At 42.4% G+C, this 21,524-nt stretch overlaps 2 protein-coding genes across 3 annotated transcripts in view; both read left to right on the top strand.

The window, feature by feature from the left end:
* Positions 1–1,527: 1,527 nt before the first annotated feature.
* LOC118279408 (uncharacterized) lies at positions 1,528–10,608 on the top strand. The gene is made up of 12 exons (XM_035599099.2): positions 1,528–1,640; positions 1,765–1,881; positions 2,251–2,362; positions 2,949–3,088; positions 3,604–3,678; positions 5,001–5,083; positions 5,526–5,648; positions 5,930–6,087; positions 6,170–6,321; positions 6,935–7,050; positions 8,343–8,393; positions 8,743–10,608. Exons 1-12 carry the CDS (start codon positions 1,568–1,570, stop codon positions 10,606–10,608), a joined length of 3,066 nt encoding a protein of 1,021 aa, XP_035454992.2. The 5' UTR covers positions 1,528–1,567.
* A 3,905-nt stretch (positions 10,609–14,513) lies between these two features.
* The window catches only part of LOC118279232 (uncharacterized), a 75,569-nt gene continuing 68,558 nt past the window's right edge, over positions 14,514–21,524 (top strand). The window contains exon 1 of one of the 2 annotated variants that reach the window (XM_035598828.2): positions 14,514–14,649. In XM_035598828.2, the coding sequence (XP_035454721.2) occupies positions 14,529–14,649 (121 nt within the window). In that variant the 5' untranslated portion in view covers positions 14,514–14,528. Of the gene's footprint in view, positions 14,650–16,677; positions 16,837–21,524 lie in introns of those variants that run through there. The other variant, XM_035598836.2, reaches the window with a different exon arrangement.

The raw sequence follows: 21,524 nt of genomic DNA, 5'->3' as shown, positions 1-21,524 counted from the left end.
GGAGGGCCAACGTGATTGATTACTTTAGTGCACACTAGTCCCGCCCGCGGCTTCACTCGCGTGGAATTATATATAAAGACTTAACTGACTGGATGTGTCTCGCGTTTGGTTGAGCGATTTTGAAGCAATTTTCAGCATAGTATTTTCAGACTTAGGAGAAGGTTTTAGATATATTATCCGACTAAAAAATGGAGGGTCGCACCTTACCATTAGAAGACGGTTGCCTCTTTTTTAAAGGTTTCCCTTTTTGTAAAAACAAACAAACTCTTTAGTTTTATTATTAATCGATTTTCCAATAACGAGAAGGTTCCCAGTTCGGCCGGTGTCTTGTTAGTAGCTGTCAAAGTCAGCACTAAAACAATATTGTCCGTCCATTAGTTCCATATTGGCAAACAAAAGCGGCTCAATAAAATACACGTCGAGACGTGTCTTGCGACGCTCCACAGACACAAACCAAGGCATGTTGAGTCGCAATTTTATTTTAGACGAAACATGGATTCTCATCGATACTTGCAAGCGCTCAGCTATTTGGCTAGCTCCTACTTCGACAATGTCCTACTTTTTTTTATGAAACGCCGATGAGGAGACGAGCAGACGTATCGCCTAATGGTAAGCAATCGCTGCCGCCCATGGACACTTGAAACACCAGAGGCATTACAAGTGCGTTGCCGGCTTTTTGGGGATTATTGGCAAGGTTGGGAAGGGGGGAATTGGGCCTCCGGTAACCTCACTCACACAACGAAACACAACGCAAGCGTTGTTTCACGTCGGTTTTCTGTGAGGTCGTGGTCACTCCGATCGACTACTACTTAAAAGATCATCCCTCAGAAACTGACGGTAACTGTTTGATAGTAGTAGTAGACGGGACGAGCATTACTGCAGATGTGTGCTGTTAAGAACTGAACACAATGATGGGGAAACTCACACGTCCCCAGCGAGCTTTCGTCAATCGCTGGGCTCCGCTGTTCCTGCACGACAACGCGCGACCTCACACTGCACAGAACACGGGCTCCAAGTTACACGTGCTTTTATTTTTGAGGGGTGAAACTCATCCTATGACTTCTCCCGCCTTGGGTTAGGCGAGAGGGAGTGTCAGACTCTTACTGACTAAAAACCACCCCGTTCTTTCTCTTGCTTTTCGAGCCGGAGCCTCGGTAAACTCGCTACGTAGTCCGCAGCTCCGGATCAAGCATCAGCCCTACTGGGCCCCATCTGTGGTGGTATGATGGCACTTTGAGGCGCGCGCGAAACGCGACGCGCCGCACGCACGGGTCTGGTTATGTTCGGGCGGTGAGCTACCCTTGCTCGCCGTCCGCAGGCCCGCACAAGTTACACGTGCTGGCATTGCGGGATACTTGACGAAAAGACTCGACTGGCTAAGGCGAGTTTATGTCAAATATTAATTTATATAGCGCAGCGGATTGGTTACTCCATTCATTACATCATCTGCGCGTGCAGTACAAGCTGTGCCGGCCGGTATATAAGTACATCGGATCCAAATGCGTCGGATGTCACATTTGTTTTACCATCGAACGTGTCACAGTGTGTGTGGTGCACAGAATTATCAATGCAATTATTATATTTTCATAAAATCATGTGTAGAACTGTGATCTTTCTGGGAATCTCGATTATTTTATTCGGTGAGTGCGTAATAATTGTAATTAATTCGTAGCTGTAATGAACTGTAAGACATGTGTGTGTGTGTCTTCATTACTACAGCCTTATATATTGTATTACTAAGCGGTTTACTGACGTGTGTGACAGAGCAATCCCTGACACACCGCGAGCGGTGCGACAGACAGAAGATCATATTACTGGGCGACGGCAACATGGGCGCCACTTCCCAGTTCAGCTGGCTCGGCCTGTTCAAGGTGCCGTTAGGTAAGTCAAAAAATATTCTTTTATATTTCAAAGTCAAAGTCAAAGCATTTATTTCAATTAATCCTAAATAAGGCACTTTTGAAACGTCAAATTGAATTGTCCGTCAGTCTGTCTGTCAGTAAAGCTAGGCGCTCGTTCCAAAGTGTTGCTTCGATGGAGAAGAACGAGCCGAAACTCCATCGTTAATCTTTTCAAAAAAGGCTTTACAATATCTCTGATACATTATTTGGGATCAGGAATTTACCTAGGGTTGTATGTCTCTTTTATGTTTGTTTGTATATATATCTTTTATGTTTCTCCAATAATCCCAAATCTACATTACAAAATATAACTTACTGGGACCTGCACGGGTTGACTTCACATTTTCAGACAATGGAGGGGGCGTAGTGAAACATGCGGTATCTGCAATCGTGCTCATTAAGCGCAACTACGCGGTCGCTAACGCCGACGACATCGCCAAGACACCGGAGAATATCTTCTTGTAAGTATTCGTTTAAAACCCCACATAAAAATAATGCAACTTTGTATCTGCCCCCATTGTAAAGTTCCATGTCTCTTAGCTGCGCAAATTTACAGATTCGGAGTAGTGCCAGAAAGTTTCACCGTGAGTGATGTTACCGGAGGCCCAGGAGGCCTACTCTAATTTAACGAAAAATGAACTTTCGTCCGAAACTTCGCAAATTTCGTCCCACAATTCCATTTATTGCGAAATTTCGTGAACAAAAATAATGCGGCCGACTCGCTAGTTACGCACGCCTACAAACTTGGCTCCACACTAGATCTGATTACTTTTTGACAGTACGAGCTATATGGTCTCGTCTTGGCAACATTTAACATGAAATGTTTTTGTGGGATTTCATTTCTTTTTGTAGGGTTTAATACCACTGACATCATATCCCGAAAATTTTGTTTACCTGGTATAACCCAAACTCAAGTTATGAAGGTTCAAAAATACGACGAACCGCTTCGAGAAAAGGTAGGTAGTGCCCTTGCGCTTCGCTTGGCTCGTCTTGGCGGGGGCACTCCCGTGTCCCCAGATAGAAAGCATCTGTGGTTTATCGTTCCAGAGAGGAGAGTACAGCGATGTTCCTATCGAAAGATGGCGCGCTAGTTAACTACAGGCCGCTGTCCTACGTCACCCACCCGGAGTATGAAACCGTCGTGTACAGCTCCATTGCCGTCGTCAAACTCGCCGTGCCCAAGCATAGTAAGCCACTCGTCTAGAACATGCATTTTCTTCTAATTATAACTAGCTTTTGCCTCGGCAGTCGAGTGGACGCAAGTACGACTGCCGGACAAGGGGTCTCGGGTTCGATTCCCGGGTAGGGCAAAGTATTGCTGGGCTTTTTACGAAAATTTCTCAGTTGTGCCCAGTATATGGCAATAGGCTTACCCCTATTACATGGGACTTAAATAGCACAAATGGTGAAAGGTGGGTGTACATTGTATAGCGGCATTACGAGCCGTAATGTGCACCTCTGCTTACCCCTTCAGGGATAAAAGACGTGATGTTGATGATGATATAAGTAGCTTTTGCTCGCAACTTCATCCGCGTGGAATAACGACTTTTGGCAGCTTTTTGATATCTCTAACATCTACCCATATCAGTCTAACATGTACCTCTATCAGTACCCGTACGCACCGCTCCCTCTGAGCCCTAAGGTACAGACATTAGTCTAGTCCGTCATTGTACATCATTATTCAGCTTGTTCAATATAACAGGTCCGCTGGTTCCAATATGCTTCACCAAAACGCTGTACGACACCAAACAACTCTACCTCTTCGGATATACGGACGGTAGAACATTTTTTGATATGTATGTATACTGTATGGAGAAACCTCATATGATTTAATTTTAACCACATGTTTGTTATCACCTTAGCTGATAATATACGAAAAATTAGCGAAATAGGCCCAGTAGGTAAGCCAAAAAGCATTGCATGCATTATTCTTTTTCTTCTCCTCTAATAACATCTTCTGATTTGTTTCGTTTCTCCTCTAATAACATCATTAGTCGAAAATTTTCAGCTCTTCTGTTTACATGGAGCTGTTCACACAGAATTTAATACTTGATTATTTTCATGATTTATTTAGTGTGAATCAGTTTTCATTGTAATATTTAGTATATACGATACTACGTACTACATATAGATTCATTTAAGTCATATGAGTGATCTCCATACTGTATAATAATGTTGTTTACGATTTGTATGATCAGTGAGCGATGGTAATGCCTGGCCCAAAGAGTGTCTGGCCCAAAGTGTGTCTGGCCCAAGTGTCTTGTCTTGTGTCTGGTCCAAAGAGTAAGTCTGCCTGGCCCAAAGTGTGTCTGACCCGAAGTGTGTCTGGCTCAAGGTTGTCTGGCTCAATGTGTGCCTGGCTCAATGTGTGTCTGTCCCAAAGTGTGTCTGGCCCAAAGAGTGTCTGGCCCAAAGTGTGTCTGACCCGAAGTGTGTCTGGCTCAATGTGTGTCTGGCTCAATATGTTCTGTCCCAAAGTGTGTCTGGTCCAAGTGTGTCTAGCTCAAAGTCTGCCTGGCCCAAAGTGTGTCTGGCCCAAAGTGTGTCTGTCCCAAAGTGTGTCTGGCCCAAAGTGTGTCTGGCTCAATGTGTGCCTGGCTGTGTGTCTGTCCCAAAGTGTGTCTGGCCCAAAGTGTGTCTGGCCATAACAAAGTGTGTCTGGCTCAAAGTGTGTCTGGCCCAAAGTGTGTCTGGCTCAAAGTGTGTCTGGCCCAAAGTGTGTCTGGCCCAAAGTGTGTCTGGCTCAAAGTGTGTCTGGCCCAAAGTGTGTCTGGCTCAAAGTGTGTCTGGCTCAAAGTGTGTCTGACCCAAAGTGTGTCTGGCCCAAAGTGTGTCTGGCTCAAAGTGTGTCTGCCCCAAAGTGTGTCTGGCCCAAAGTGTGTCTGCCCCAAAGTGTGTCTGGGTCAAAGTGTGTCTGGCTCAAAGTGTGTCTGGCTCAAAGTGTGTCTGCCCCAAAGTGTGTCTTGGTCAAAGTGTGTCTGGCTCAAAGTGTGTCTGGTCCAAAGTGTGTCCGGTCCAAAGTGTGTCTGGCTGGGAAGTTATATTAAAAACGCCTTGCTCTTCATTGTATCTTCCGAAGCTTGTCGTACATTGTTCCAGACAACGACAAATTGGAGAAAATAGTTTACAAGATCCAATCGGTGGAGAACCAGATTTGTGACCAGTTCTATACGGCAGAGGGCGTGAGTAGTACATCGTCTTAGTCATTACTCATTTTCAAATATTCATTTAATGAAACCTATGTAATATAAGTACGTACAAAGCGGTTTACACGGTGTCAAGCATTATTATATGTGTAGCGTGGTTCTCTCACATAAAGTAATTATCACCTAGTTACATTTAAGTGTGGGAGAGCCATTCTTCTGCACTGCTTGGCCGGCTCGACCGAAGTGATACCACGGCCTAACAGAAAACCGTCGTGAAACAACGCTTGCATTGTGTTTCGTTGTGTGAGTGAGGTTACCAAAGGCCCAATTACCCCCCCCTTTCCCGATCTTCCCAATCCCCGATTCCCCAACAACCCTTAAATTCCTAACCCCCAAAAGGCCGGCAACGTATTCTATAAAAAAATAAAGAAGTTTTAGACAGTGGGTAGTAATATACCTTGATTTGGTCGGCTTGCAGCTGGTAGACGTGCGGCGCAAGCCTCAGTCGTACGTGTGCGGAGTGCACCAGCACAGCAGCGCGCCCTGCGTCTGGGAGAACGGCTTGGTGCTGGCCTCCAACACCACCGGCTGGTTCACACTCGTACGTACCACACTCTGCGGCATCTCTAGCTGCCACTTCCATTCTGCCGCATGTCGGCAGGTTCGGCTTACTCACGAGGCTGTTTGAAGAGGAACTCGACTAGGTTCAAGCCATGCTAGAAGCTCATGTTCATGAGCATCATTCCGTGACACACGACGCGGCGAGTGTCGCACTGCAACTGGCGACTCGAGCTGCGCGCCCGTCGCGCCCTCTGTCTGGAATCACTCGCCATGATTATGTAGGTAAATAGCAGAGTGATTTATTTAGACTTGGAGTTGCAGATTGGGTTCAGTCTGCACGGGCCGGGCTGCGGAGTGCCAGCCCGCTTCATCTTCATGCTGCACTACTTCTCCTGGATCAACTCGGTCACGCTCGGCGACAGTGCCGGCCGGAGCGGCGCCGACGAGGCAGAAGAAGTACATATTCATGAAATCCAATCGTACGTACCTCTGTGTACACACACACATATACGTTACTGTGCTAGAGCCAATAAATTACTGATTGTATGTATTATTTTACAGAGTAATCAACCCTCCCACGCGACGGACGAGTGCCTTCGTCTTCCGACACGACTATCTCAGTTGGCCAAAGTCTAGAGAGGCTACAAAATTAAATTATTTCACAGTCGCACCTACCTACGAAGAGGACGAACATGCGATCGCTATATACCCGTGTAAGTAGTCATTTAAGAGATTGTAGAGTTTAGGATCGATTGATCTATCTGGGCTCTCTTCTCGACAGTAGTAGTAGTCACAGGGAGGTTAGAAGAAGAATCCAAATGTCTACATTAGCAACGATTTAAACTCACCAAGGTATGGAAGAATCGCAACATATCTCGAAAACGACCATCTGGAGAAGGTGGTGGTTGTTGGTCAGCTTAATGGGGAGAGACCTCATGGTTGTTTTTTTTTATTTTTTTTTTTATTTTATTGGGACACTTACCCGTTGGCTAGATGTTGTTGTAAAAAACCTCAACAGAATACATAAAAAAAGTTAAAAGAAAACAGATGTTCACACATCATTATATACTTAAGAATCAGTTTCAGGAGCTATAAAGGAACGTGTTCAGTTAGTTGGAATGTTGTTGTAAAAAACCTCAAGGACACATCATGTCAGGGACTAGAAATGGGAAGTGTAGACAGACAAAAACACAAATATTTCCTCTTTATAATATTAGTTTAGAAAAGTAATAGGTACGCGGTAAATTATGATGTAAAGCCAATGTAGACAGGGTGTTCCAGTAATAAGAACCACGCGCCGTTGTGCAAACGTTACCTTGGTTGCAGTCCAAACGACGCAGGAGATGTACCATAATGCGTGCCAGTCAAGACGAATGCAAATGTACCGAGAGCAGTTCGAACTGACGGCGGGGCTCTTCGACACTGGTTCCGTCACTTACAAGGTATGTGCACATTGGCTCAACAAACGCTCACCTATGTTTAGACGAGATTTCCTTGTATTTAGTGAGTAATATGTTTCTTTGTTTGCCTGTAACTGTTTCTACTTTAAACACCTGTTATAATTCCTAATAATATGTATACTTTTATTGAACACAGTGTAAAGTTCCCTAAGTCAGTTCACTCCCTCTCGCCTCGCCCAAGACAAGAGAAGTCATTGGATGATTTTCGCCCCTCAAAAAAAAAATCTTATCTCGTTCCGGTCAGCTTGACGCTTCAGTGTTCCGTCGGATAGATTTCAGGATGGTTTTTTTATGGATCCATAGACACTTGAAACACCAGAGGCTTTACAAGTGCGTTGCCGGTTTTTTGGGGGTTAGTTAATTAAAAGGTTGTTGGAAAATCGGGGTTTGGGAAGATTGGACCTCATTCACACAACGAAACACAACGCAAGCGTTGTTTGACGTATTTTTTCCGTGAGGCCGTGGTATGACTCCGGTCGGAATGGCATAACATGGCTCCTTCACAATTAAGCTGTTTCGGCGTGGGGTCTTAAAGGATTCTGGTCCGTCCACTAGGGCAGTTTCCACCAGTCCATTTATTAATGTCGTCCACAATTTCGTAGTCGCTTAAGCAGTAGAAGAGATCATGCAGTTGGACTCGGAAGGCTTTTTTTTTTTTTTTTTTGTAACAAGCCGGCAATCGAGCAGACGTATTACCTGATGGTAAGCAATCGCCGCCGCCCATGGACACTTGAAACACCAGAGGCGTTACAAGTGCGTTGCCGGCTTTTTGGGAGTTAGGAATTTAAGGGTTGTTGTTCGGGAATCGGGGATGGGGAAGATTGGGAAGGGGGGAATTGGGCCTCCGGTAACCTCACTCACACAACGAAACACAACGCAAGCGTTGTTTCACGTCGGTTTTCTGTGAGGCCGTGGTATCACTCCGGTCGAGCCGGCCCATTCGTGCCGAAGCATGGGTCTCCCACGCTTCGTGGGTTTACTAGTAGAAAGTCCAAAATTATAGGACAAACTTTTGGACAATTGTTTTTTTTATTATTATTTTTATGACTACATTTATATTTATTAATATATATATATATATATATATACATATATATACAATGTGATAGGGGTGGGACTTCTAACCCGTTAAGGCTGAGTTCTACATCTAATTTTATCTATCACATTGTATATAGGTATATATTTTAGTTTTTGTTTTTAAACGGTCCTGTTATTTAGAATAGTTAATATTATGTGATGTAATATGAATTTCAGCAGTAATGTAATCTTTTCAGTTATCGATGTACAATCTGAGGGTGGGTGCTTGCACCTGCGTCACTATATCGGTAAGCATGTTCATTACTAGCTTTTGTGTGAAACAATGATTTCTTGCTAGGCTCACCCCCTACATGGGACTTATAACACCCACTTTTCACAATTTATGTTGTAAGTCCCATGTAATAGGTAGTGAGCCTATTGCCATATACCGGGCACATTTCCAGACTCCGTGCTACCACTGAGAAAATTTCGAAAAACCGAAAAAAGCCCAGTAATACTTCGCCCGACCCGGGAATCAAACCCGAGACCCCTTGCCCGGCAGTCGCACTTGCCACCACTCGGCCAACGAGGCAGTCGGCTTTATTTAATTTCTTGTAAAATAAATATCGAATAAGTACTTATTTTCTTTATTTTCAGATGACATGTACAAATCGATCGGAGGCATTCTTAACGCTCAGGGATGAAATCAACTTTACTCCAGAGGACAGGCAGGTGGACAGTTCACCGTATGAAATTTTTAGAGTATTCCCCGTCATATTCAGAACACCAAAAAATAGAACAAGAAGACATGATTATGGATATAATGATAGACATGGAGGTAGACCTACTGGTCGTAATGGTGGAGCGGGTAACTATGGACCTGATAGACCTGGTAACCGTAGACATGGTAGTAGACCTGGTAGCAATATACCTAGTGGTAGAACAGGTAGCCATAGACCTAGTATTAGAGCTGGCGGAAGAGTTAGTAGCTATAGACCTGTTGGTAGACCTGGTAGCTATGGGCCTGGCGGTACAGCTGGTAGCTATGGGCTCGGCGGTACATCTGGTAGATATGGGCCCGGCGGTACATCTGGTAGATATGGGCCCAGCGGTACAGCTGGTAGCTATGGGCCCAGCGGTACATCTGGTAGCTATGGGCCCGGCGGTACATCTGGTAGCTATGGGCCCGGCGGTACATCTGGTAGCTATGGGCCCGGCGGTACAGCTGGTAGCTATGGGCCCGGCGGTACATCTGGTAGCTATGGGCTCGGCGGTACATCTGGTAGATATGGGCCCGGCGGTACATCTGGTAGATATGGGCCCGGCGGTACATCTGGTAGCTATGGGCCTGGCGGTACATCTGGTAGCTATGGGCCCGGCGGTACATCTGGTAGCTATGGGCCCGGCGGTACATCTGGTAGCTATGGGCCTGGCGGTACATCTGGTAGCTATGGGCCCGGCGGTACATCTGGTAGATATGGGCCCGGCGGTACATCTGGTAGCTATGGGCCTGGCGGTACATCTGGTAGATATGGGCCCGGCGGTACATCTGGTAGATATGGGCCCGGCGGTACATCTGGTAGCTATGGACCTGTTGGTAGACCTGGTAGCTATGGGTATGGTAGTTATGATAATAACTATAATGACCATGCCTTTGAAAGTAAATATGGCAGTAGACGTAAGGTCAAACCTATAGGTGGATCTGCATATGACTATTTATATGATGTGCTCCCGGGTAGTATGCCCTATGTGAAAGACTCGTACTACGCCAGAGAAAAAGATATAACTGCGTATTATTTTGGACCTGGCGGTTACGCCATGTACATTGTATCTGCAACTCATCCGCCACCAAAAGGTAGACCTGGTGGTTACGAACCTGATAGCAAATATTTTCATCATTATTCAATAATCACAAACTTTACTAAAGATCTTCATCCATCAAAACCTGACGAAGTTGACCCAGAGAACAACCCAAACTTTACGCTCACAACGTTGCAAGACGAAGTGTCCACTGGCAAAGTGGTGAGTTATGATCTCTACGTAAGGCTGGAATTTCAAGGCAGAGCAGAGCTGAACTTTATAATATATGGAGAGCCTCAGAACGCGTTCGGCACCACTACCCCCAAAGGGCCAACTGTGGTCACTGGACCTGACGGCTTAACTTTGCAAGACTATGCAGACAGTATAATTTTCAACTACGATGTCTCTAAACATGTTGGCCGTATAGGAAATACTGATGAAAGACCTAACAGTGATAATGATAATAAGCAAACCAAGTATCCTGACTTCGACGATGCCGACGGGCTATCTATGAGCTCACATGAACCGATAGACAAACGGTTGCGAGAGCAGAGCGTGTATGGGCAGCCAGAAGAGGACTTGTTGCACAATGTGGACAGCAGCCTGAAGGAAGCTCCTCTCGTGGCGGACTACGGCCGCGACCCTGTGAGTGCAGCCGCTGCGCTGGGCGCGGGCTCCGCCGCGGCGCTCGCGTGCATTGTCGTTCTTCTCGCGATTGGTTAACCTGTTACTTACTGCCGGTATACGACACTACAACAATCCGCGACGCGACAAGTTTCGTTACGTTACGTTACGTTACGTCACGTCGCGACTTACGAGGTAACGTTCCAGTACCAAGATTGTGCTATTCTATTTACCAAGGACGTTGAATAAAACGCGGACGTAGTCATTATGTCCGCATAAAATATATCTGTCGGAGATTGGAGATATCTCACTTTCGATATGTTTGTGAAAGGAGAATCACACTTATGATGTCAGGAATACATGTTGGCGATTTGAGGTAGGTAACAGTAATAGAATAAAGTCTTCGATATTAAACCATTGTTTATTTTGTACATTGCACTGTTACCTTACTTAAGTCATTCATTCCGTCATTTCCTACCGACTACTCTGAGAAGAAACAAACTCAGAGGTCTCAGTCGCTTTCGAAGTGCAAACATGGATAACAAAGTACATCAAAGATAATTTACTGTTACAATATCAACCTCAATATTTTAAATTACCACAGATGGGGCCCAGTAGGGCTGATGCCTAATCCGGAGTTGCGGACTAACTAGCGGGTTCACCGGGGCTCCGGCCCGACAAGCAGGAGAAGGGACGGGGTGGCTTTTAGTCAATAAGAGTCTGACACTCCCTGGCGAGAGAAGTCATTGGATGATTTTCACTACTGAAAAAAAATAAAAAAAAATTAACAGGTGACAGACTAGGTATACAATTGAAACACGCGACAGTTCAATATTGGACCGCACTGGTCGGCTGCTGCACGAGAAGTGATCGACACGCCGCTCAGCCGATGAATCCTTGACTCCGTCGAGCGCCGAGAGAGAGCGCTAGAGTTCCGACTCTACCCTCGATTGCGACATACACATATTATATACATATATATATTGGCCATAACGGCCGTACCGTTGTTTCCGTACAACGGTAGGGATCATCAAAGTGACTCAGAATCGTATCTTAATGGCACATGGTACTCTATCTGTGAACGTTTGTACAAACTAATCCAAATATTATTAAAAAACTAAAATAAACCGAGATATATAATAAAGTGATAAAGTTAAACACAAACATGCAACTTTTAAAACTGAATTTTCTACTAAACGTAACATTTCGACGTAACCGCAAAAGAGCTTGCTCAGAAACAGCGATATTATTATAATCTCCGACACTCTTGACTCTACCGTCAGAAGTATGTCAGAACATACTGGCAACTAGATGTTAGTTCTTTGCTCGACTGTTTTTATGGAATAGGAGGCAAACGAGCAAACGAGTCACCTGATGGTAAGCGATCAGCGCCGCCCATGGACACCCGCAACACCAGAGGAGTCACAGGTGCGTTGCCGGCCTTTTTTACCCGACTGCGCCAGAAGGAGGGTTATGTTTTTCGAGTGTATGTATGTATGTATGTAATTATGTATGTTTAATTGTTTGGCACGCTCTGCAGCCTAAACGGCTTGATGGATTTTGACTTGAGAGGTGTCGTTAGATTCGTATTTACTGTGAGAGTGTCACTGGATATATCAAAATAATAAAAAAACTAAATAGCGGATTTTTGGCGCCAAATTCGAATATTTCTCACTCTCTAGCCTGAACGACTCGATGGATTTCCATTTGATAGGGGTCGTTGGATTCGTATTTACTGTGAGAGTGACACTAGATATATCAAAATAAAAAATAATAAAACTAAAAAAAATTAAATAAAAAAGGTAATTTAAGAAACTAAAAAACCCGACTGCGTTTCTTTATAATATTAAAATGAAAAAACCCTAAAACAAGAAAGTCATCGTAAAATTTAAGCAGTCGGGACCCATTCTAGAAAGCCAGGCGTATGTGCCCTCAGAAAGTCTCATATTTAGGTTTTTTCATTTTAATATTATAAAGAAACGCAGTCGGGTTTTTTAGTTTTTTAAATTACCTTTTTTTTTTTTTTAAAGGAGTATGCTCTTTTCTTGAAGGTTTGAAGGTCGTATCGGTTCGGAAATACCGCAGACGACAGCTCATTCCACAGTTTTGCTGTGCGAGGCAGAAAGTTGCGCGAGAAGCGCACAGTTGTGGCCTGCCAACCATCTATATGATGGGGACTTGGCGAATATTATTGTCATCAGAGAATACTCAACTACGAACAACTAACGGGGACTTATTAAACAACAAGTTATTTAAGAACGAAGTGCTTAGGAAAGTTACTAGTCCAGCCAAACAAAATATAATAAAACTAGCTACTTCCGCACAGTTTCACCTGCTCTGCTCGCTTCCTATTAATCATAGCGTGATGTTTTATAGCTTATAACCTTCCTTGATAAATGTGCTATCCAACACAAAAATAATTATTCAAATCGGACCAGTAGTTCCGGGGATTAGCGCGTTCAAACAAACAAACTCAGCTTTATAATATTAGTATAGTATAAAGTATAATAATAGTTTAATACTTAGTTTGTAAGATATAATATTGTTAATGGAGTATAAACAAGTATATGTTGTATACTCAGATCAAAAGAGCTTGCATAAAATTGTTAATAATGGTATAAGTTTAGACAAGTCAATTATTATCAATGTAACGCGGCAATCGATTGCTGTTTGTGTGGAACGCACGCGCACAACACTAGAGGCACGCCACGTCCCTATTCCACTTTTTTTTTATGAAACACGCCGGTAATCGAGCAGGCGTATTACCTGATGGTAAGCAATCGCCGCCGTCCATGGACACTTGAAACACCAGAGGCGTTACAAGTGCGTTGCCGGCTTTTTTGGGGGTTAGGAATTAAGGTTTGTTGTTCGGGAATCGGGGATGGCGAAAATTGGGAAGGGGGGAATTGGGCCTGCGGTAACCTCACTCACACAACGAAACACAACGCAAGCGTTGTTTCACGTCGGTATTCTGTGAGGCCGTGGTATCACTCCGGTCGAGCCGGTCCATTCGTGACGAAGCATGGCTCTCCCACACTTAAACTTCCCACTTCCCGCCCATCCCCGCCACTGACCGCTCGACGCTGGCGTAGAAGCGTAGCGTCACAATTCTTTAGAATTCCATCGTATATTGTACACCTAGTTTAGTTTTAAAGTTAAGGTTTCTTAATAAATAAGTTTTACAAGTCAATTGTGTGTCGATTTTTTTTCCACGCCCCTGAACCTAAGCCCTGCCGAGTAGACTCTGCCCCTTCCATTACATCTATTAATATTGTTATCGAGTGTTGTGCTATTGAAGTGATAGAATCTAGGTTTGTTGGTTAGATCGTTACAAAATACCCATATACACCAAGAAGCACTGAAGAATACAGGTTGAATAGAATCTCTACACAAAGTTTCAGCTTAAAATACGTTTATAAAAAAATTGGTACCAAATACTTGGTATCGCTTAGTTCTTGATTTCAAATCATACAAACGTGTCACAACACTGCTGGGTTCACTCGCTAATATTACGAAACATTTCTTCTGTCAATCTGATCGCCTAGTACCTATCTACCTTATTTTAATTCGCATAGAAATAAAAATATTGGAAAAATTCATAACTTCGTTCCATGAAAATATGAGTTTAAAAATCTCTTCTCGTATCATTTGTTATGTTATGTTGTGTTATTATCCCCCTTCCCAATCTTCCCAACCCCGATTCCTTAACAATCCTTATGTCCCAACCCCCTAAAAGCCGGCAACGCACTTGTAACGCCTCTAGTATTTCGGGTGTCCATAGGGGGCGGCGATTGCTTACAATCAAGAGATTCGTCTGCTCGTTTACCGGCTTATTCCATAAAAAATCATAAACCAACAGAATGTCATTGATCAATTAGGTAGACGGTGTCACTATCTTTATCTCAGAACAAGATACCGGCGTCAGTAAACGGGCGGCCACTTGAACGACACACTAGTACGTGTTCAAATAACTTATTTATAACAAATTCGTAGTAACTAGTTACTTCGTGTGAACTAAAATGTTTTTATCACAGAAAGAGGTTGTGTTCTTGCTATTTGCACTGACTGTGCTCGCGTTTGTGTATTTGTATCTACAGATTTGTGACATCGTTATCAACGGATTGGTCTTCAAAATATTCGGTGAGTAATAATCATTGTGTGTGTGTGGGTTTTCGGAATGGAGCAATGGAGTTTCTTGCTCGTTCTTCTCCATTCAAATCTACTGACAGACAGACTGGCGGACAATTCAATTTGACGTTTTAAAAGTGCCTAATTAAGGATAAAATTTAAATAAGTGCTTTCACTTTGACTTTGTAGTATTCATTATTTGTGTTTAGTCATATTTGCATTACGTCTTAGACCGATCCAGAGATTTTAGATTAACCTAAACTGCAACCAATCCACCCACCAGAGCTGAAGATCAGGACAATCCCTGGTTAGGCGCGTAAACCAGCAGCGGACTGTCATGGGATGTTGATCCATGAATAATACGCCCGTAGATACTTATTGTAACACTAATTGCTGCCTACGGCTTCCCTCGCATTCCCGTGGGATAAAAATTAGCCTATGTGTTATTCCAGACCACATTCTATACCTGTTCCAAATTTAATCCCGATCCCTTCAATCGTTTCGACGTGATTGAGTAGCAAACATACACACAAACATTTGTAATATCAGTGATATTATAATACCTACGTACTCGATTAAAGCCAGATATCGATATTTGTAGGTTACGGCAGAGACTGAATCAGTTGCGATAGTGCTATCTTGAATATCTTTACGATTATACGTTTCTTTGTCAACACGAGGCTCGTAAAACAAAAATATATCTTCGAGTTTTATTTATTGTGGAATAAGCCGGCAAACGAGCAGACGGATAATCTAATGGTAAGCAATCGCCGCCGCCCATGGACACTTGGAACACCAAAAGCGTTAGAAGTGCGTTGCCGGTCTTTCGGGGGTTAGGAATTTAAGGGTTGTTGGGAATCGGAGTTTAGGAAGATTGTGAAGGGGGTAAATGGGCCTCCGGTAACCTCACTCACACAACGAAACACGACGCAAGCGTTGTTTCACGTCGGTTTTCTGTGAGGCCGTGGTATCACTCCGGTCGAGCCAGCCCAGCAGTGCCGAAGCTTGGCCCTCCCACACTTAACTTTGTTGTGGGTTGTGTTCACTGTCGTGCCCAAAATATCTATAGTGTTCTGTGCCATCACATTTTATATTTGCGATGTAGGATTTATGACGTCATCGTTGATTTGCTCGTCGATCGTACTTATACGTACGACATCTGTCATCTGACACTGTTTGAAGTCGGTTATAACATATTTTGTCTTGTATTTGACCAAGGGGCAGGAGTCTGATACGTTGCTCGGACCAAATCCGTGCCACACTGGAGACCACAGTCTGCGACGCCATCCACATCGCCGAAGATAGAACAGCATGGCGATATATTGTTAACCAGAGAGTTATTCGTCGGGGTCACGACCCTCAGCATTGAGGATAAACGACGCAAGGAGGAGGAGGATAACATTTTTACAGTCGAATTCATAAGTTCGGAAAGATTATATTTCCTTGGTAGAAAAGTGGTGTTTCAACAATTTATGTATGTCGTCCGAGCAGGGGCACGCGATGCGGTGCGGCGACGGTGCGTCGTCTTACATAGAAATATTTGTGGCATGTCACAAGTTGCACTGGACTTGCAACCACCAAGACGGAGCTGCGAGGGGTGAATGCGTTGCGACGTCGGAGCGGCAACACTCAGTTGTTTTGCGTTACAAGGAAACCATTGTAAACAGACTGTCCAAGTACAGTACAGTCCAACGCTTCTACGGCGTCGCTGCGACATAACAACGTTACCGTTATACAATGTACACCCACTTTTCACCATTTGTGTTATAAGTCCCATGTAATAGGGGTGAGCCTATTGCCATATACTGGACACAATTCCAGACTCCGTGCTACTACTGAGGAATTTTCGAAAAACCGAAAACACCCCAGTAATACTTTGCCCGACCCGGGAATCGAACCCGAGACCCCTTGTTCGGCAGTCGTAGTTGCGACCACTCGACCAACGACCTACTCACTTACCAGAAATGATAGGAGTTCCCCAATCCCTTCACTAATTTGCTTCGATATCTCGCTAATTATAAGTGCTGCTATCAATTCGTTGATACCGCAGTATCTCCCGATAACGAGCCGAATGTTCAGTCGCCGCGACGCGCCCCTCCACCGCAGACATGGAGTATTCAGTGCTGTTCCTACCCTTCCTCGTGCTCATCATATTCTACGTGGTCACGTGTGTGTGTTTACATTGCTTCAAGTTATTCGGTGAGTGTTCGTATGTAAGGAAGGTCACCGGCAATGTAATGTGTGTTTTGTTTTTGCGTCGCAGTTTTAGCTGGTCGGTAGTTTCTGTCGTGTTTGGTGTTCAGTAATATTGACATGGAAATATTAGAATCTTCATTTATTGTATCTATGGCTGTAGCACTTGCTCTGTCGACTCTACGTCAAACTTAGGTATGTTGATTCTTTTGTGTTCTATTCGCACGCAGTCAATTTAGTCATCAAAGTCAAAATCAAAATCATTTATTTCAATTAGACTAGGAAGACTGCCTCGTTGATCGAGTGTTCGCAAGTTCACACTGCCAGGCAAGTGGTCTCGTGTTTGATATCCGGGTTGGGAAAAGTGTTGCTGGGCTTTTTTCAGTTTTTCAACAATTTCTTAGTAGTATCTGGAATTGTGCCCAGTATAATTGGCAATACGCTCACATCCTATTACATGGGACTAGAATACAAATGGTGAAGTAGGTGTACATTGTATAGCGGCATTACGTACCGTAATGTGCACCTCTGCCTACCCCTGTGGAGATAATAGACGTGACGATACGTTACAATGAACACTTTTGAACATCAAAAAGAATTAAATTTAAAAATGTCAGCACACTAAGTGTCATGGTGGCCCCGAGCTTCCAAACCTGGAAAGCACCTACTTAACAGGCATTACTTTGCGGAAATCCATGCTACACAACACTACAATAACTTACAATAAATTTTTAAGTTATCATTCTGCTTGTAGATATATTTTCAGCATGCGTTGTGCAGCCCGCAATTAAATGCCCTTGCAACATGAGATGCAATACAAAACACACACACGACACACAACAAAACACTTGACATATTTTTTGCTCTTTCACGGAGCATCTTCAGGAGATGTTGACTCCGCGGCTCCCGCAGTTTCAGCTGCAGCTTTTGTCATAGATAATGTATCTAAGGGTGACTTATTTTAATGAGAAGTGGACTCTCAAAGTCAAAGTCAAAATTCTTTATTTCAAATAGACCAGGAAAACGCTTTTGAACGTCAAAGCAAATATAATAACATCTGTCTGTCGGTCAGTCCTCTAGTGAAGCTATTTGCTCGTTCCAAAGTGTAGATTCCTATGGAGAAGAACGAGCAAGAAACTCCATAGGTTACTCTTTTTCTTCAATCAGATTCACAATACAATTCTTGGTCACATTGTTTCGATTGCTGTATTCCTAAATCAGTACCTTATAAAAAAATATTTTACTCATTAAACATAATACAATCGCTTTGATTACTTACATCCTGATATTACAAGTGTCGGCATTATAAGACAATGTTTATCTCTATGAATCACCCACTCAATGAGTAAACAATTTTACTTTTCATTGTAAAACGTAAGCTGAGATTTGACGCAATTCACGGTCGGTTTTCGTGTCCATCAGCACCCTTAGTACGAGTTTGCTTTACGAAGAGAAACGATTGCGCGTTCGGCGCTCTGATTGGTTAGTTTATTCGAGCCGGCCAACCAGAGCACCGAACGCGCTCTCGTTTCGATATCGTGAAACGTAAAATAAACTCATACTAAGGGCCCCGATGTCGCTAGTGTACCTGCATTGCCACAGACTTTGTTGCCTGCACTAGGGCCACTTGCAAAAAAACTCACATTCGTTTTTTTGTTAGTAGCTTAATTGAAAGTAGCAGAATACATAAAGGTAAAAGGGTTTTTGATGAGCTCGTCAATGATGCAGTCGATAAGATAGCACATTATCTCATTAGTGACGTCACCAGTAGCTGAAGTCCGTATTCAACAGCAAAACAGTACAGTCACCATGGCGCTTGCGCTTAGTATTCCGGGTTATCCGGCTCGAAGGGAATTAGGAACGGGGTGGTTTTTAGTCAGTAAGAGTCTGACACTCCCTCTCGCCTCGCCCAAGACGGAAGAAGTAATTGGATGATTTTCCCCTCTTAAAAAAAGGCGCTTAGTCTTCAATCCAATAAATCTTAATAAGTATCCAATGGCAAAACTATACAACCCCAATCAGGTGTTAAAATAGCATTCAGAGTACAGGATATAAAATACTTTTTACAAAAAAATAAACCGACTTCACTAAAAAAGTTAAAAATAACTTTAATTTCGGAAGTCGGTGTTTCTCGGTATTATTTGTTTGTTACACCGACTTCCGAAATTAAAGTTATTTTTAACTTTTTTAGTGAAGTCGGTTTATTTTTTTGTAAAAAGTATTTTATTTCACACTTTTTAGTTGCGATACTCAGTATCGCAACTAAAAAAGTCGGTTAAAATTCTCTATCTCAATAACTACTTTATTTATTTGTATTGTCACAGTCACTTAATTAACTTTATTGTGATTTCTATGTGAGTATGAAGTTCCATTGACCATTTCTGGTCTTCTTCATCAGTTCCACCTCTTCAAAGGTTACTTTTTGACTGTAAATGCTTCAATTCTAGATGAATATACCAAAATCACTATATATTTCCCTATAATATTTGAGGAGTTCCCTCGATTTCTCTAAGATCCCATCATCAGATCCTAACTTGGTGACAATGGGACCACCTCAGAACTATCTACTTTCGAACAAAAAAAGAATTTTGAAAATCCGTCGACAATTGACGAAGTATTCGATGAACAAACATACAAAAAAAAAAAAAAACATACAAACAGCCGAACATAGTACCTCCTCCTTTTTGTGAAGTCGGTAAAAACTAAACTAAATACCATTTAATACGGATGCAAGAGGTGCTAGTGTTGCAACTAAAGAGTACGGACAATATCTCTTTTCCTTTTCCTCTAATAACATCTTCTGATTTGTTTCGTTGCGGGATCCAAGATAGTCATTCTTTTCCCTAGGACGCGCCGGACTTCAGTGTTCCGGTGTTTTCATGGTTGTATCTACTGTAGATCCTGGTGTACAGGAGTTGCAGCGGTATGGGAGGTTGTGGCGGGCTTGTCCCAATAAAAAAATATATATCAATGTCGGTCGTTCGGAATGGGATTCAAGAGTAAGTCTTCTGGAACAAAATTTTGTACATTACACAAAGTATTGTTCGAACCTGCATAAACAAAGAAACAAAGAAACTCTTCAGCTTTATGTTATCTCTACTTCTAGACATGTAATAAATAAATTGGAGTGTCTGCTTTTAATATTGAAATATCCTTTTTACTACATACATGATACGATACATACAAATCACATTCATTTATTTATTTAGTACACACATTTTATAGTATGTCTATCTGTATGTTTGTTCCGTCTAATCTTTGAAATGACTGGACCGATTTTGACGAGAATTTTATTGGCATATAGCTGATGTACCTAATAAGGAATAATTTAGGCTCTACTTTTTTTGAGAAAAAAAAATTTGATAAAAATAAAGACTGAAGTTTTTTCAGTAGTAATTACTGAAACTCTACGCAGACGAAGTCGCGGGTAACAACTAGTTGGTAATATTTCTTAATATACATAGATAAAAATACACAAATTCTCCAAAATAATTATAGCGGTGACTAGAATTTCAAATCAAATCATTTATTTCCTTATTCTTTGTCGACTAGTCATAATCAGTACCTGGGTGTCGGAGCTTGATTACCCACTGATAGTGTTAGTCATCACTTTAAAGGTTATAAAACCATTAAATAATAAATATGGATTTACGTACAATAGGTTAATGTACCTATAAATGTAAATGTCACCTATGTAGTACGAATTATTATGATTGAATAAAGTTACTGATATTTATGTACAATTGACAGAGACCAGATAGGTAGCCTAATAGGTACTTTCAGATAATTATGTAAGGGCCGTAGGGAATTACGATTTACATTTTCATTAATCTCATTAAATGAGATTTTTACCTGACCTAGGGCATGCTTACTAACCGTTTTTACAAATTCCTCTCAAAGTACCAAAGCCCGTCGGCCAAGTGTGGAGGTTTATGACAAACCCTCCTAATTACCTGGAGCCGGCAAAAACAGTCCAACAGCGGACTTTCACGGGATGTTGATATTGGTAACATTGCATAAATACTTATAGCTCAGCCAGTTTCTCTATTTATTTTTGTTAAATTTACTACTAGCGCCATCTAGTAGTGAGTAGCACAGACTTACCATTCACTTTACAGTGACATCTAGTGATAAAAGCAAAAGTTGATTGTCTTCACTTTTTCTTACTAGATGGCGCTGTTGTTTCTTTCTATTCTTATTTTATGCTGTAAAATTAAATGTCATGTTTTCGTTATCACAAACAAGATTTTGTTTACATTACAATGATAAGACAATGATTACTCTGGTTGATTTTAAATTTGATTTATGTAAAAGATAAAATAATTTCGTGGGATACCCATGATGTAACAATGATTAATGATTAAACTAGGTAATAATAAATTAACATTTAATTACTTTAAATTATAATACTAAATAAAATTTAACTGAATAAAAATAACAGCAAAATTATAGTACCTAAATGTACGATAAGTAGGCAATAAAAACTACAAGGATTATTTCAAATGTAGATTACAGATGGGGCCCAGTAGGGCTGATGCCTAATCCGGAGCTGCGGACTACCTAGCGGGTTTACATGGGCTCCGGCCCGACAAGCAGGAGTAGGAACGGGGTGGTTTTTAGTCCACTCCCTCTCGCCTCGCCCTGGTGAGAGAAGTCGTTGGATGATTTGACCCTCTTAAAAAAAGATAGTGTCT

The sequence above is a fragment of the Spodoptera frugiperda genome, chromosome 14 (genome assembly GCF_023101765.2).
Source record: "Spodoptera frugiperda isolate SF20-4 chromosome 14, AGI-APGP_CSIRO_Sfru_2.0, whole genome shotgun sequence".
NCBI classification, from domain to species: domain Eukaryota; kingdom Metazoa; phylum Arthropoda; class Insecta; order Lepidoptera; family Noctuidae; genus Spodoptera; species Spodoptera frugiperda.
Note: the sequence above shows the minus strand (reverse complement) of the source record. Positions and strands in the feature narration are given on the sequence as shown.